At 41.5% G+C, this 13,976-nt stretch overlaps 1 protein-coding gene across 1 annotated transcript in view; it reads right to left on the bottom strand.

Annotated features, from left to right (window-relative positions):
- odr4 (odr-4 GPCR localization factor homolog) overlaps positions 1–13,976 on the bottom strand; it is a 117,574-nt gene that overhangs the window by 82,890 nt on the left and 20,708 nt on the right. The window contains exon 5 of the mRNA XM_043699510.1: positions 2,261–2,359. Coding sequence (XP_043555445.1) covers positions 2,261–2,359 — 99 coding nt within the window. The remainder of the gene's footprint in view (positions 1–2,260; positions 2,360–13,976) is intronic.

Genomic DNA, 13,976 nt, shown 5'->3' with positions numbered 1-13,976 from the left:
CCTTAGAAAGCACTTTCCAAATGCACAATCACTTCCATCTACAAGGACATGGGAACACCAAGTCCTACAACTTCCTCTCCAAACCACTCACCATCATGACTTGGAAATGTATTACCAGTCTTTCACTGTTGCTAGGTCAAAATGGTTATGTGCATGGGAGATCATGCCTCACAAATTTGTTGCGTTTTTTTGATGAAGTGGCCAGAAAGGTTGACGAAAGCAGGGCAGTAGACGTGGTCTATATGGATTTCAGTAAGGCCTTTGATAAGGTTCCACATGGTACACTGCTCCAGAAGGTTAGATTGCATGGAATCCAGGGGAAGCTGGCAAATTGGATACAAAATTGGCTTGATGGAAGGAAGCAGAGGGTAAAAGTACAGGATGTTTGTCAGACTGGAGGCCTGTTACTAATGGAGTGCCTCAGGGGTCGGTGCTGGGCCCATTGATGTTGGTTATCTATTTCAATGATTTGGATGAGAATATACAAGGCATGATTAGTACGTTTGCAGATGACATGAAATAGGCAGTATCGTGGACAATGAGGAAGGTTATCAGAAATTGCAGCAGGATTTTGATCAGCTGGGGAAGTGGCCGAGCAATGGAAAATGGAGTTTCATACAGATACGTGTGAGGTCTTGCATTTTGGAAAGTCAAATCAAGGTGGGAGTTTCATGGTGAATGGTAGGGCCTTAAAGAATATAGTGGAACAGAGAGGCCTTGGAGTTCAGGTGTATGGTTCTCTGAAAATGGAGTCACAGGTAGTCAAGGCAGTGAAGAAAACTTTTGGCACGCTGGCCTTTATCATTCAGGGCATTGAGTATAGAAGTTGGAAAGTTATGTTACAGTTCTACAGGATATTGGTGAGGCCCCACGGAATATTGTGTTAAGTTTTGGTTGCCTTGTTATAGGAAGGATGTTATTAAACTGGAAAGAGTGCAGAAGGGATTTACAAGGATGTTGCCAGGACTCAAGGGTCTGAGTTATAGGGACAGATTGGACAAGCTAGGACTTTTGTCTTAAGAGCACAGGAGACTGAGGGGGGAACTTATAAAAGTGTATAAGATCATGACAGGCATGGATAAGGTGAATGCACTCAGTCTTTTTCCCAGGTTTGGGGAATCGAGGACTAGATTAAGGTTAGAGGGGAAAGAATAAAAGGAAACTGGAGAGGCAACTTTTTTTACACAGAGGGTGGTGGGCATGTGGAATGAGCTGCCAGTGGTTGAGATGGGTACATTAACAACATTTAAAAGGTATTTGGACAAATACACGGAGAAGAAAGGTTTAGAAGGATATGGGCCAAGTGCAGGGAAAAGGGGATTAGCGAGAATGGACGTTTTAGTCAGCATGCACTGGTTTGGGCCAAAGGGGCCCTGTCTCTGTGCTGTAGGACTCTGTGACTCTCTAAAATCTAGGAATTCCCTCCCTAAGGGGACTGTGAACCGAAAAGGACTGTAGCAGTTCAAGAAAGCAGCTCACCACCACATTCTCAAGATGGCAGGGATGGGCAATAAATGCTGGCCAGCAAGTAATGCCCAGGTCCCAGAAGTGAATAAAAAAAAAGATACAGCACCAGGGTCCCAGGTTCAATTCCAGCCTCGGGCAACTGTCTGTGTGGAGTTTGCACATTCTCCCCGTGTCTGCGTGGGTTTCCTCCACGTGCTCCGGTTTCCTCCCACAGTCCAAAGATATGCAAGTCAGGTAAATTGGCCATGCTAAATTGCCCATAGTGCCAGGTGCATTAGTCAGAGGGAAATGGGTCTGGGTGAGTTACTCTTCAGAGGGTCAGTGTGGACTGGTTGGGCCGAATGGTCTGTTTCCACACTGTGGGGAATCTAATCTAATCTAATCTATACAAAAACCAAGAACACCTAGAAGACTAAATCTTGGTATTTCTTGCTGAAAACAATCCATCTCTGGTGGCTGGGTATATGAATAGGAAGAGTTTGGAGGGATATGGGCCAGGTGCCCATGGGATATGGCAGATGGGACTAGATTGGGTAGGGATATCTGGTCGGCATGGATGAGTTGGACCGATGGGCCTGTTTCTGTGTGTACATCTCTATGACACATAACAAGACATCAAAAATAACAATTTTAAATATAATATCTCCCTAAGTATAGTAAACTGCTTTCATAAATCCTGGTGAAACTGCAGTTAGGGTTTTTGTTATGAGTGTGTGTTCCCCTCCATCTACATTCAAAAATGTACAAATTGTTTCCAAATGCCTAAATAGCAAAACAATTGTCTTGTACTCACTTTCCGAAAAATATCATGAGCTTCCTCCTTTGTCATTTTTGGAGGTCTGATAAGAAACACTCCAAGGACCAATATCCCTCCTGGTAACATTCTGGAAACCTGATATGTATGGTAAACATGTACATGTTAAAACTCATTCTATATTATACACTGCTATCGTTTAATCAAAGTACACAAATAAAAATTAAAAGACAATGAATACAATGAAAGTACCAATCATTACACTTAAAAATGGTCAAGAACCTTGTTAGAATTATTAAAATATGCCAGTCCTGAGCTTCAGTGAGGACAAGGCCGACGGATAGAAATGGTAGAAAATGTAAATTGGAAAAGAAAATAGATTAAAGGAAGAAATGCCGCAGGGGGAAGAGAGATTGAATCTGACAATTACAGACAAGAATAATAATCAATAAGATTTGAGATACAGGTAAGAAAGAAACTTTGGCATACAGTAACAGTGTGCAACTATGCGCACAGGTGAAAACTGGTGTGCGTGAGAAAGCATGCGAGAGGGGAAGATAGCGCGGGAGAGAGCACGCAAGACAAGAGAGGGAATGCAGAATGAGCAAGAGAGGGCACAGGCAATGCATGCACACAGAGAATAACTGGAGCATGCAATATAGAGTGACATGAGGGAGCTTGTGAGCAAAGGAAACTGCGACTGAGGGATGGCAACGATGTGCAATCAAAGGAAGGCACACGAGAGTGACCAAGGAACAGGAAGAGCGAGTAACTGAGGGAGTCTCTGCACAAATGAGACACACCCCCCAGGTTAGAGAACATTTGAAATACTGATGTGCATGCGAGTGAAGGAGAGAGTGAGTGAATGAGTCAACACACATATAATCCCTCCCCTTCCTTCCTCAAAAACCTTTTTGAATGATTTCTGTTTCATCCAGCTTAGAGTGTGCGCCACTGGAGGTGAATAAAAGATCAGTGTTAGTTGCACTCAACTCCTTAGCTTGGCCCCAGATTCCCTCCCAAACCTGGTAACAAAGACGTGGGAGTCAGAATAGTTTGTTTTTTCTTGTGTTGCTTGCTAAGCAAAAAGGTATTTAAAAAAAGGCTTCATAAGTTGGTTGTGCTATTTGGCACTTTTTAATGGTCAACTCTGTTAATTTCTCTCAATTGTTAAAATGTCGATGAATTACTTTAACATTGTTTACGTTTTCTTCCATTCCAACTTTTATTTTGAAAGCATGACTAATGATGTGTCAAATCTTATCTTCACAAAATGTACTTACTGGCCTCTTCAGAAAAAAAAATATGGCCACTCATACAAAAAGATTGGACAAGACTGATTTTTAGAAGCATTTTTAAGTCAGTGACCTTACATTGTTTGTCATGCTGCACCATTTCACGTTGCTTATGCCAAAACACAAAAAATAAGTATCATCAGTAAGCATAGTACGTTTCCCATCATAAAAAGGAAAACTATTTGATTTAGGAAGGATTCTGCGTAATCCAAGATGGAGGACTGGGAAAATTTGTGGCTGTAAGAGCTGCTCCTTTTTTGAACTTTTTTAGGTGTTGGAGGAGATTTCCATGAATTCCAGGAGCAGCAATTACTGTTTTGTATGCTGTTACATTGTTTTCAAATTTTAGGGGAAAAAAGATCAAAACAATGGCACTTTTAGAAGGAGGAAGACAGACAAAAAGGGATGACCACATGATCAGCGAGGGACAGAAAGAAACCTACACTGCTAACTGGCAAAGCAATGAATATGCACAGTTACTGCCTTTGCTGTTTGAGTTCATATATCTCTGGACATCGGAGTGTGTCAAGAAAAAATTAACAAACAGCGAAATTCACAGCTGACCTTGAAGGAACCTGTGTGGGAGAGCTCACAGCACAGGAACAGGTAAATGCATAGTTTTTAAGTGTAATCTTGCCATAACTCTACAGTAGTGAGTAGACTGGGTTCTTTCTTGATTACATGTTTTATAGAGATCTGTCTCTTCATTAAATTTTAAAAATATAAACCATAAGTACTAAGTTAGCCTGGAGCACTATATTTAGAGCTTTACGATCGTGCTATTTTATGGGTCTGTAGATCGTGAAGGAGCAAAGATGGCCTTTAGTAGAATGATATGCTCTTCCTTTCGGATGTGCAGGTTGAGGGAGAGTTTCCATGTTACTGATGATTATGTCTGCAGGAAGTGTCTCTAGTTGCGAATCCTATCAGATTGAATGGATCGGTTGGAGCAGCAGTTACAGGCAATAAGGAATTTACAAGAGCTAGGGGATGTGATGGATGGCAGTTATAAGGAGGGAGAAAAGCCACAGATACAGCTAGGGAGATAGGTTAACTCCAGGGCAAGAAGGATTGGTAGGCAGGTAGTGCAGGAGTCTTCTGTGGCTATCTCCATTTCAAACAAGTATGCTGTTTTGAAAAAGTAGGGGATGATGGACTCTCAGGAGAATGTAACACGAATAGCCAAGTTTCTGGCATTGAGACTGGCTCTAATGTAATGAGGGGTACATCAGGTTCCAAGCAATCAATTATGATAGGGGGCTCTCTCGTCAGAGGAACGGACAGATATTTCTGCAGCCAGCAGCGGAAAAATCAAAATGGTGCCAGGTGCCAGGATCAATGATATCAGTGAGAGGGTGCAGAATCTTCTCAAAGGGGAGGGACCAGCAGGAGGTCATTGTACACATTGGAACTAACAACATAGGAAGGGAAAAGGTTGAGATTCTGAAGGGAAAATACAGGAAGTTGGGCAGGAATTGAAAAAGGGGGTCCTCAAGGGTGGTAATATCTGTGCTACGAGCTAGTGAGAGTATGAATAAGAGCATAGAGCAGATGAACGTGTGAAGGATTCACAGTTTTGGATCATTGGAATCCCTTCTGGGGTAGAAGTGACCTGTACAAGAAGGACAGATTGCACCGAGGGGACTAATATACTAGCAGGGAGATTTGCTAGAGCTGCTCTGGAGGATTTAAACTAGTAGGGGTGTGGGACCAAGGAAACAAGTGAGGAAAGATATCAATCTGAGACTGGTACAGTTGGGAAAAGGAGCAAGACAAAAAGTCAGAGCAGGCAGGAACAAAGCAGAAAACAAGGTAGGACTTGTAAGTTAAATTACATTTATTTCAACGCTAGAGGCGCATCAGGGAAGGCAGATGAACTCAGGATATGGTTAGGAACATAGGACTGGGATATCATAGCAATTACAGAAACATGGCTCAGGGATGGACAGGACTGGCAGCTTAATATTCCAGGATACAAATGCTATAGGAAGGATGGGGGGGTCAAGAGAGGGAGTGGCATTTTTGATAAGGGATAGCATTACTGCTGTATGTCAGGAGGATATTCCTGGCAATACACCCAGGGAAGTAATTTGGGTAGAAATGAGAAATAAGAAAGGCATGATCATCTTATTGGGATTGTATTATAGACTTTCTAATACTCAGTGGAAAACTGAGAAACAAATTTGTTAGGAGATCTCAGTTATTTGTAAGAATAATAGTATGGTTATGGTAGGGGAATTTAACTTTCCAAACATAGACTGGGACTACCACAATCACAAGGGCTTAGATGGAGAGGTATTTGTTAATATACCATGGGGTGGCATAGTGGTACAGTGGTTAGCACTGCTGTCTCACAGCGCCAGGGGCCCGTGTTCAATTCCCGCCTCGGGCAACTGTCTGTGTGGAGTTCGCACGTTCTCCCAGTGTCTGTGTGGGTTTCCTCCGGGTGCTCTGGTTTCCTCCCATAGTCCAAAGATGTGCAGGTTAAATGAACTGGCCATGCTAAATTGCCTGTAGTGTTAGATGGATTAGTCAAAGGTAAATACTGGGGGGGTGGATTTCTCTTCGGAGGGTCGGTGTGGACTTGTTGGGCCGAAGGGCCTGTTTCCATGCTGTAGATAATCTAATCTAATTAAGAGTGTACAAGAAAATTTTCTCATTCAGTAGGTGGATGTATTTCTGAGTGAAGGTGCAAAACCTAACCTACTCTTGGGAAATAAGGCAAGGCAGGTAACTGAGGTGTCAGCGGGGGAGCACTTTGGGGCCATAATTCTATTACTTTGAATTTAGTGATGGAAAAAGATAGACCAGATCTAAAAGTTGAAGCTCTAAATTGGGGGAAGACTAATTTTGATGGCACGAGGCAAGAACTTTCAAAAGCTGTTTGGGGCAGATGTTCGCAGGTAAAAGGACAGCTGGAAAATGAGAAGTCTTCAAAAATGAGATAACGAGAGACAGTATATTCCTGAAAAGAAAGGCCGGTAGGTGTAGGGAAAGCTGGATGACTACAGAAATTGAGGTTTTGGTTAAGAAAAAGAAGGAAGCATATGTCAAATATAGACAGGAGTGATCGAGTATAAAGGCAGTGGGAGTATACTTAAGAGGGAAATCAGGATGATACAAAAGGGGACATGAGATAGCTTTCGCAAATAGGGTTAAGGAGAATCCAAAGGGATTTTATAAATACATTAAGAACAAAAGGATAACTAGGGAGAGAATACAGCCCATCACAGATCAGCAAGGCAGCCCGTGTGTGAAGCCACAAGAGATAGGGGTGACACTAAACAAGTATTTTGCAAGTGTATTTCGCAGTAAACGAGTGGTTACTATGGAGGAGGACATGGAAGATATAGAATGTAGGGAAATAGATGGTGACATCTTGAAAAATGATCATATTACAGAGGTGGTGGTGTTGGATGTCTTGAAATGCATGTAAGTGGATAAATCCCCAGGATCTAATCAGATGTACCCCAGAATTCTATGGGAAGCGAGGTAAATGATTGCTGGGCATCTTGCTCAGATATCTGTATCATCAATAGTCGCAGGTGAGGTGCTGGAAGACTGGAGCTTGGCTAACATGGTGCCACTATTTAAGAAAGGTGGGAAGCAAAATCCAGGGAACTACAGATAGGTGAGCCTGATATTGGTGGTGGTCAAGTTGTTGGAAGGGAATCCCGAAGGATAGGATTTACATGTATTTGGAAAGGCAAATACTGATTATTGACAGTCTGCATGGTTTCGTGCGTAGGAAATCATGTCTCTCGAATTTGATTGAGTTGTTTGAAGTAATAAAAAACAGGATTAATGAGGACAGAATAGTGGACGTGATCTATATGGACTTCGGCAAGGTGTTCCTCATGGTAGACTGGTTAGCCCTCATGGAATACAGGGAGAACTAGCCATTTGGATACAGAACTGGCTCGAAGGTAGAAGACAGAGGGTATTGGTGGATTGTTGCTCAGTCCAATGCTTTTCGTCATTCATATAAACGATTTGGATGTGAAGGCGGGAGGTGTAGTTAGTAAGTTTGCAGATGACACCAAAACTGGAGGTGTAGCGGACAGCAAAGAAGGTTACCTTAGATTACAACGGGATCTTGATCAGATGGGCTAATGGGCGGAGGAGTGGCAAATGGAGTTTAATTTAGATAAATGAGAGGAGCTGTATTTTGGAAAAATAAATCAGAGCATGACTTATACACTGAATGGTAATGCCCTTGGGAGTGTTGCTGAACAAAGAGTGCAGGTTCATAGATGTTTGAAAGTGGAATAGCAGGTAGATAGGAGAGTGAAGAAGGCATTGGGTATGCTTTCTTTTATTGATCAGAATATTGAGTACAGGAGTTAGGAGGTCATGTTGCACTATACAGGACATTGGTTAGACCACTGCAATTCGGGTCTCCTTCCTCTATGATACTTGAAAGGGTTCAGAAAAGATTTACAAAATGTTGCCAAAGATGGTGGATTTAAGCTATACGGAGAGGCTGAATAGGCTGAGGAGGCTGGAGCATCGGAGGCTGAGGGGTGACCTTATACATGTTAATAAAATCATGAGGGGCATGGATTGGATAAATAGAAAAGGTCTTTTCTCTGGGGTGGGGGAGTCCAGAACTAGACGGCATGGGTTTAGGGTGAGAGGGCTGGCAAGATATAAAACGGACCTAAAAGGGTAACATTTTCGACACAGAGGGTGGTGCATGTATGGAATGAGCTGCCAGAGGAAGTGGCGGCGGCTGGTACAATTGCAACATTAAAAGGCATCTGGATGGGTATATGAATAGGAAAGGGTTTGATGGATATGGGCCAAGTGCTGGCAAATGGGACTAGATTAGGTTAGGATATCTGGGTCAGCATGGATGTGTTGGACCGAAGGGTCTGTTTCCATGCTGTACATCACTAGGACTCTATTCAGCTCATTTCTGAAAATATACATTTAAGGGTTAACCTTAGCAGAATGAAATCACAATAGACAATTGTCATACAGCCCACAGAACCGATTTTCAATGACTGATGTAACAATGGCGCAAGTTCAGAAACATTGAAATTGCCATTAGATTTTAAAGGATAAATGTTAATTTTATTTCAACCCAATTCACCCCCACCAATGGCTGCAGAGGTCCTTTTCTGAACAACACCACTGATCATTTTGATAAATGTGGGTTCCTTTAAGAATCAACCGGAACAGCATCAGAATCAATAGAGAGCTCATTGGATTTTGTAAACCCAGAGCTGGGTTCCAGAAGATCTTGTGGCGCAGTTGAAGTGCCCCTCTCTAGAACAGGTTGATTCAAAAAATGACTGGTGTTACATTCCAGGAACTCTTCTGGAGCAGCAGTAGCGTCCCTATCTTTGAGCCAGAAGTCCTGATTCAAGTCCCACCTACTCCAGAGACGTGTAATAATACCGTTGAACAGGTTGGTTCGAAAAATAGATATTTTTAAAAATCCCAAAAACCAGTGTTATGGACCAGGCCAGGCTCCCTCAGAACATTTCAAAAAAGTAGCCCTGACCCTAACTTTGTTTTAAACAGGTGTTATGCGGATATTCCAGGAGTGACGCAGCTAGCCAAACTACTTAGTTTAAAACAAAGCAGAATTTATTTACAACATTATCGAAAGAAACATATAAAAAAGAGAACATTTCGGCAAAAGTCCTTAATCAGGAATGGCCCATTTATCTCACCACCCCCTCGGCTCACAGCTTCATTCCTGATGAAGGATTTTTGCTTGAAACATCCATTCTCCTGCTCCTCGAATGCTGCCTGACCTGCTGTGCTTTTCCAGCACCATACTCTCAACTTCTCTTAAAAGTCTTTTGCCTGAGACATTTTCTGTTACTTATGATCAAATTGGCTCTGAAACCCTTCAAACCTAGACATTTCAGAATCGCCACTTTTCTGACCTCTCTGAAAAAAAAAACAATGGACAGCCTAACTTTGTCAAAGGAGCAGCATCGTCACACCTCCCTCCTTAAAAAAAGAACCATTAATATCCAAAGATAGCTTCATTTTAAAACCCCATAATCTTAAACTGTTAATGGACTACAACACTCATATACATTACACAGACAATAACCATGCAAACACACACTACTACATTTTGTTTCAATCTGTTTTAACTCCTGCCACCAAACATCTCCTTTCCTCATTCAAGGCTCGACAATATGTCAGAACTCATATTTTACCATCTTGTCACATGCAAAATTTTCAAGTTGAATGGCTGTCACAACAAGTTCCATCTAAACAGACTGAAATTTTTCTCCTTAAGTTTCTCCACAAACGTCAATGGGTTATGATCAATGTACATGATTGCCTCAAATACATTACCGGTAACATTAACATTGAAATGTTGCAATGTCAACACCAAGCGCAAAGTCTCTTTCTCAATTGTCAAATATTTCTGCTGATGAATGTTCATTTTCCTGGAGAAATATCCGTTAGGTCTTTCTATCTTCTCATCTCCCTACAAGTGGATAGCACTGACACCTACATCACTTGCATTGAAAGTCACCTTGAATGGCTTTGCGTAATTAGGTGCGGCTAATACTGGGGCAGTGGTTATCAAAGCTTTCAGGCTGTCAAATGCTTTCTGACTGTTTGCTCTCCACTGAAACCTCTTGTTTTTCTTTAGCAATTCAGTGAGTGGAGCAGCAACACTGCTAGAACTTGGTACGACTTGTCGATAAAATCCACTCAATCCCAGGAACTGTAGTACTGCTCTTTTTGTTGATGGTATGGGGAATTCTTCATTTACCTTTGTTTTTGCTTTTGTGTGGGGCCATTTGTTCATGTCCAATAACACTGCCCAGGAAGGTGACTTAGGCTTTGGCAAATTCACTTTTAACCACGTTTATTACCTTCCGAAGTCAATCGAGTCTGATAAATGTTGCAAGTGTTCCTTCCAACTGTGATTAAAAATCACCAGGTCATCTATATATACAACACAATTGGGTAATCCTGCAATGACCTTATTGGTTAGTCTTGATAAGTCCTTTTGACTTGATAAGGTCCACCAAACCTTGTTTTCAAAGGTTCACCTGTCACTGGAAGTAACACCTCATCTCCAGTAGCAAAACTGCCAGTTTTTGATTTTTTCTTGTCTGCTTCCATTTCATTATCAGCTGTGATACTTTAAATGCTGTCTCGCCAACTCCCCTGCTTAACTTAATCATTCCTGAAAATTTGCCACACAATCCATGTGTTCTCTGAATTATGACTTAAAAATTTCACCTTAATCAATTTAGTGGCCCTCTCACTTCATACCCAAAAACTAATTCAAATGGACTGAATTCATTTGGTGCATCCCTGATCTCAAAAAGTACAAATGGAATTCCCTTGTTCCAATCATCTGGATAATCTTGACTATAAGCCCTCAACATGGTCTTTAATGTCTGAGGCCACCTTTCTGGCGCTGCCAGCGACTCTGGATGGGATGCAGTAGGTGTGAATTGTGTTATTCCAAAGCTGTCCATAACTTCCTTGAATAATTTCGATGTGGCGTTTGACCCTTGATCTGATTGTATCTCTGTGGGTAGTCCATACCTAGTGAAACATTTGAGTAATTCCTCTACAATCCTTTTAGCTGTGATACTGCATTATGGAATGGCCTCTGTAAATCTAGTGGACACATCCATTATTGTCACCAAGTACTGATTCCCACTTTTTGTTTTAGGTAGGGGTCCTATGAATTCAATTTCGACTGTTGTAAAAGGTTCTTCAAATGCAGGAATAGGTATTAAAGGTGCGGGTTTTATTACTGCCTGTGGTTTTTCAATTACCTGATATGTATGACATGTTTGGCAAAACCCAACTATGTCCTTGTGCAGTCCAGGCAGTAAAAATGTTTCTGTATTTTAACTTGAGTTTTTCACACCCCAAATGACCCCCTACTGGTAGTTTGTGAGCTACCCACAACACTTCCTTTCTAAAACCCCCCGCAATAAAACATGATGAACTTGCCTGAATATGTAATAGTCTCCATTTCCTCATTAAGGCATAATTTTTAAGATAATAGCCTTCAGGGATGCATTCGGATTCTTTTCCTGTGTATGCCTTTCAATACAATTGCTTTTTATCTTTCTGCTGTAACTCAGTTAATTTGTCTCAAGTAAAGATGTCTACTGTGTCATCTATCTACTCCTGGTGTGTGTCAACCATCTGAGCAAATCCACTTCAACTTTCTTATCTGTACTCTTTGATCTCTCCTGCTTCAACTGGTGACTTTGTGACCTTGTTACCATACAGTCAGGAAAGATTCCAGGATGTGTCCTGCAATAGATCAGTTGCCTGAGTTTCCACTGGCCTTTCAACCACAATGAACAAACTATATCATTAGCAAGGATAAATTGTATTCCTGGAGCTGAGAGTTTGTCCTGTACCCCTACCATGACTTCTCCACTGTTCACTGGACACTCTAACCTCATTTTATATAACTAAGCACTTCTTGTCTCATTGTGAATTCCTGTTGCTAGCACCTTTTCTGGCTGTAGTCCTTCAGAGGTACATATCTCCTCATTTGTCAGCATAACAGATTGTGGGGATCCTGTATCTCTTAATATTGTAATCTCTTTACCTGCTGCTCCTGGCCTATACAAGCAAACTTTACCTTCGCAGGGGTATGGTTTAAGAAGATCTGGCACTTCCTCCTCAACCAACCTCCGACCAAGTTGTACATTCTGGTGCAGTTTTCTAACCTCCATTGTGCTTTCCATTACCACTCCAACAAAATTCACAGGCTTATCCTGTTTTCCTACATCTGGATTCCCAGTGGTTTTCCTAACCCCTCAACACTGATTTCATGTGACCTACTTCATTGCAGTGAAAACACCTGAGCTTTTTAACTTCTCTTTCCCCTTCAAGGGTTTCTCTTTCATCCTGTGGTAAGTTATCCTTATGATCTTCACCAAGATCTACCCTTCCCTTTCCACGTGAAGATTTCTCTTTTCCCCAATTTCTACCCCTCACTGATTGAAATTGATTTTGGAAACCAAACTTAGAATAATGGACCAACTCATAATCATTAGCCAATTCAGCTGCTAATCTTGCCGTTTTAACTTTCTGCTCTTCCACAGGTGTTCTCACTACTTCAGGAAGTGAATTTTTGAACTCCTCCAAAATAATTGTCTAAGAGAGGCATAGGGTTTGCTCTATTTTTAATGCCCTTATCCACCTATCAAAATTACTTTGTTTGATCCTTTCAAACCCAATGTAGGTTTGACCAGGGTCCCTCCTTAGATTACTGAAACTTTGTCAGCTTCTGGCACAAGCACATATGCACTTAAGATGGCTTTCTTCACCTTCTCATATGCCTCAGATACCTCCTCTGGTAGTGATGGGAATAGCTCATTAGCTCTACCTACAAGTTTTGTTTGGCTCAACAAAACCCACATGGTCACTGGCAACTGAATTTATTTAGTCACCTTTTCAAATGAGATTAAAAAAGGCTTCCACATCCTTCTCATCAAATTTAGACAATGCTTGAATATATTTAAACAATTTCTCACCAGGCCTTTGGCTACCATCCTCACTCTCTTCCTCACTAAGCTTACTTTTGGCCTTCATTTCCATCTTTTTAAGCTGACTTTCCTGTCTAAGTGCCAATTTCCTCTCTTCGCGTTTACATTGTAATTCAAACCATTTCATTTCTGATGCCCTTTACTTGTATTTTGTCTCTAACTCAAGCCGCTTCATTTTCAGTTGAATTTTAGCCATCTCCAACGATTCTGATGGCATTTCCAGCAAAATACTGAGCTATTGTTGTATTTATCTCTCCTTCCCTCATGGAAAAGGGCAGCTCCAACTCCAAGCTTGTCTGCTAATTCCAGCAGATTAGCCTTAACCCTTTGCAAACCCCCAAAGTCACTTCTTCCACCCCCAGAAAACTCTTGGTGACTGAAACAGCCATTGCTATCCCAGTACTGCTTAAACCAACAAAATCAACACTCAGAACAAAAGACACTAACACCTACCACTCTCGCTGCCTTCGAGTCCATCAACCCTAATCCCAGGGTTTATTCTAATCCTATAGAATAAATCCTGCAAAGAGCCCCCAACCTGTTATGGACCAGGCCAGACTCCCTCAAAACATTTCAAGGAAGTAGCCCGTATCCTAACTTTGCTTGTTGTTTTAAGAAGGTGTTATGCAGATATTCCAGAAGTCATGCAGCTAGTCAAGCCACTTAGTTTTAAACAAAATTGAATTTATTTATAAGATTGTTGAATGAAACACAAACAAAAGAGAACAGAATGTAGAATAACTTTAACTGTCTGCAAACTCAATAGATCATCCTAACTTAATGATGCGGTTCCAAATTCCTGCAACAATTCCTAAAAACGCACCTTGGCAAAACAAAGGTAAAACCAAACACAGGGTCTTACAGGAGAGAGATGGAGAGAGAGTGAGTGAGAGTGAGAGTGAGAGTGAGTGAGTGTGAGAGTGAGAGAGAGTGAGAGTGAGAGTGAGA

The sequence above is a fragment of the Chiloscyllium plagiosum genome, chromosome 11 (assembly GCF_004010195.1).
Source record: "Chiloscyllium plagiosum isolate BGI_BamShark_2017 chromosome 11, ASM401019v2, whole genome shotgun sequence".
NCBI lineage: Eukaryota > Metazoa > Chordata > Chondrichthyes > Orectolobiformes > Hemiscylliidae > Chiloscyllium > Chiloscyllium plagiosum.
Note: the sequence above shows the minus strand (reverse complement) of the source record. Positions and strands in the feature narration are given on the sequence as shown.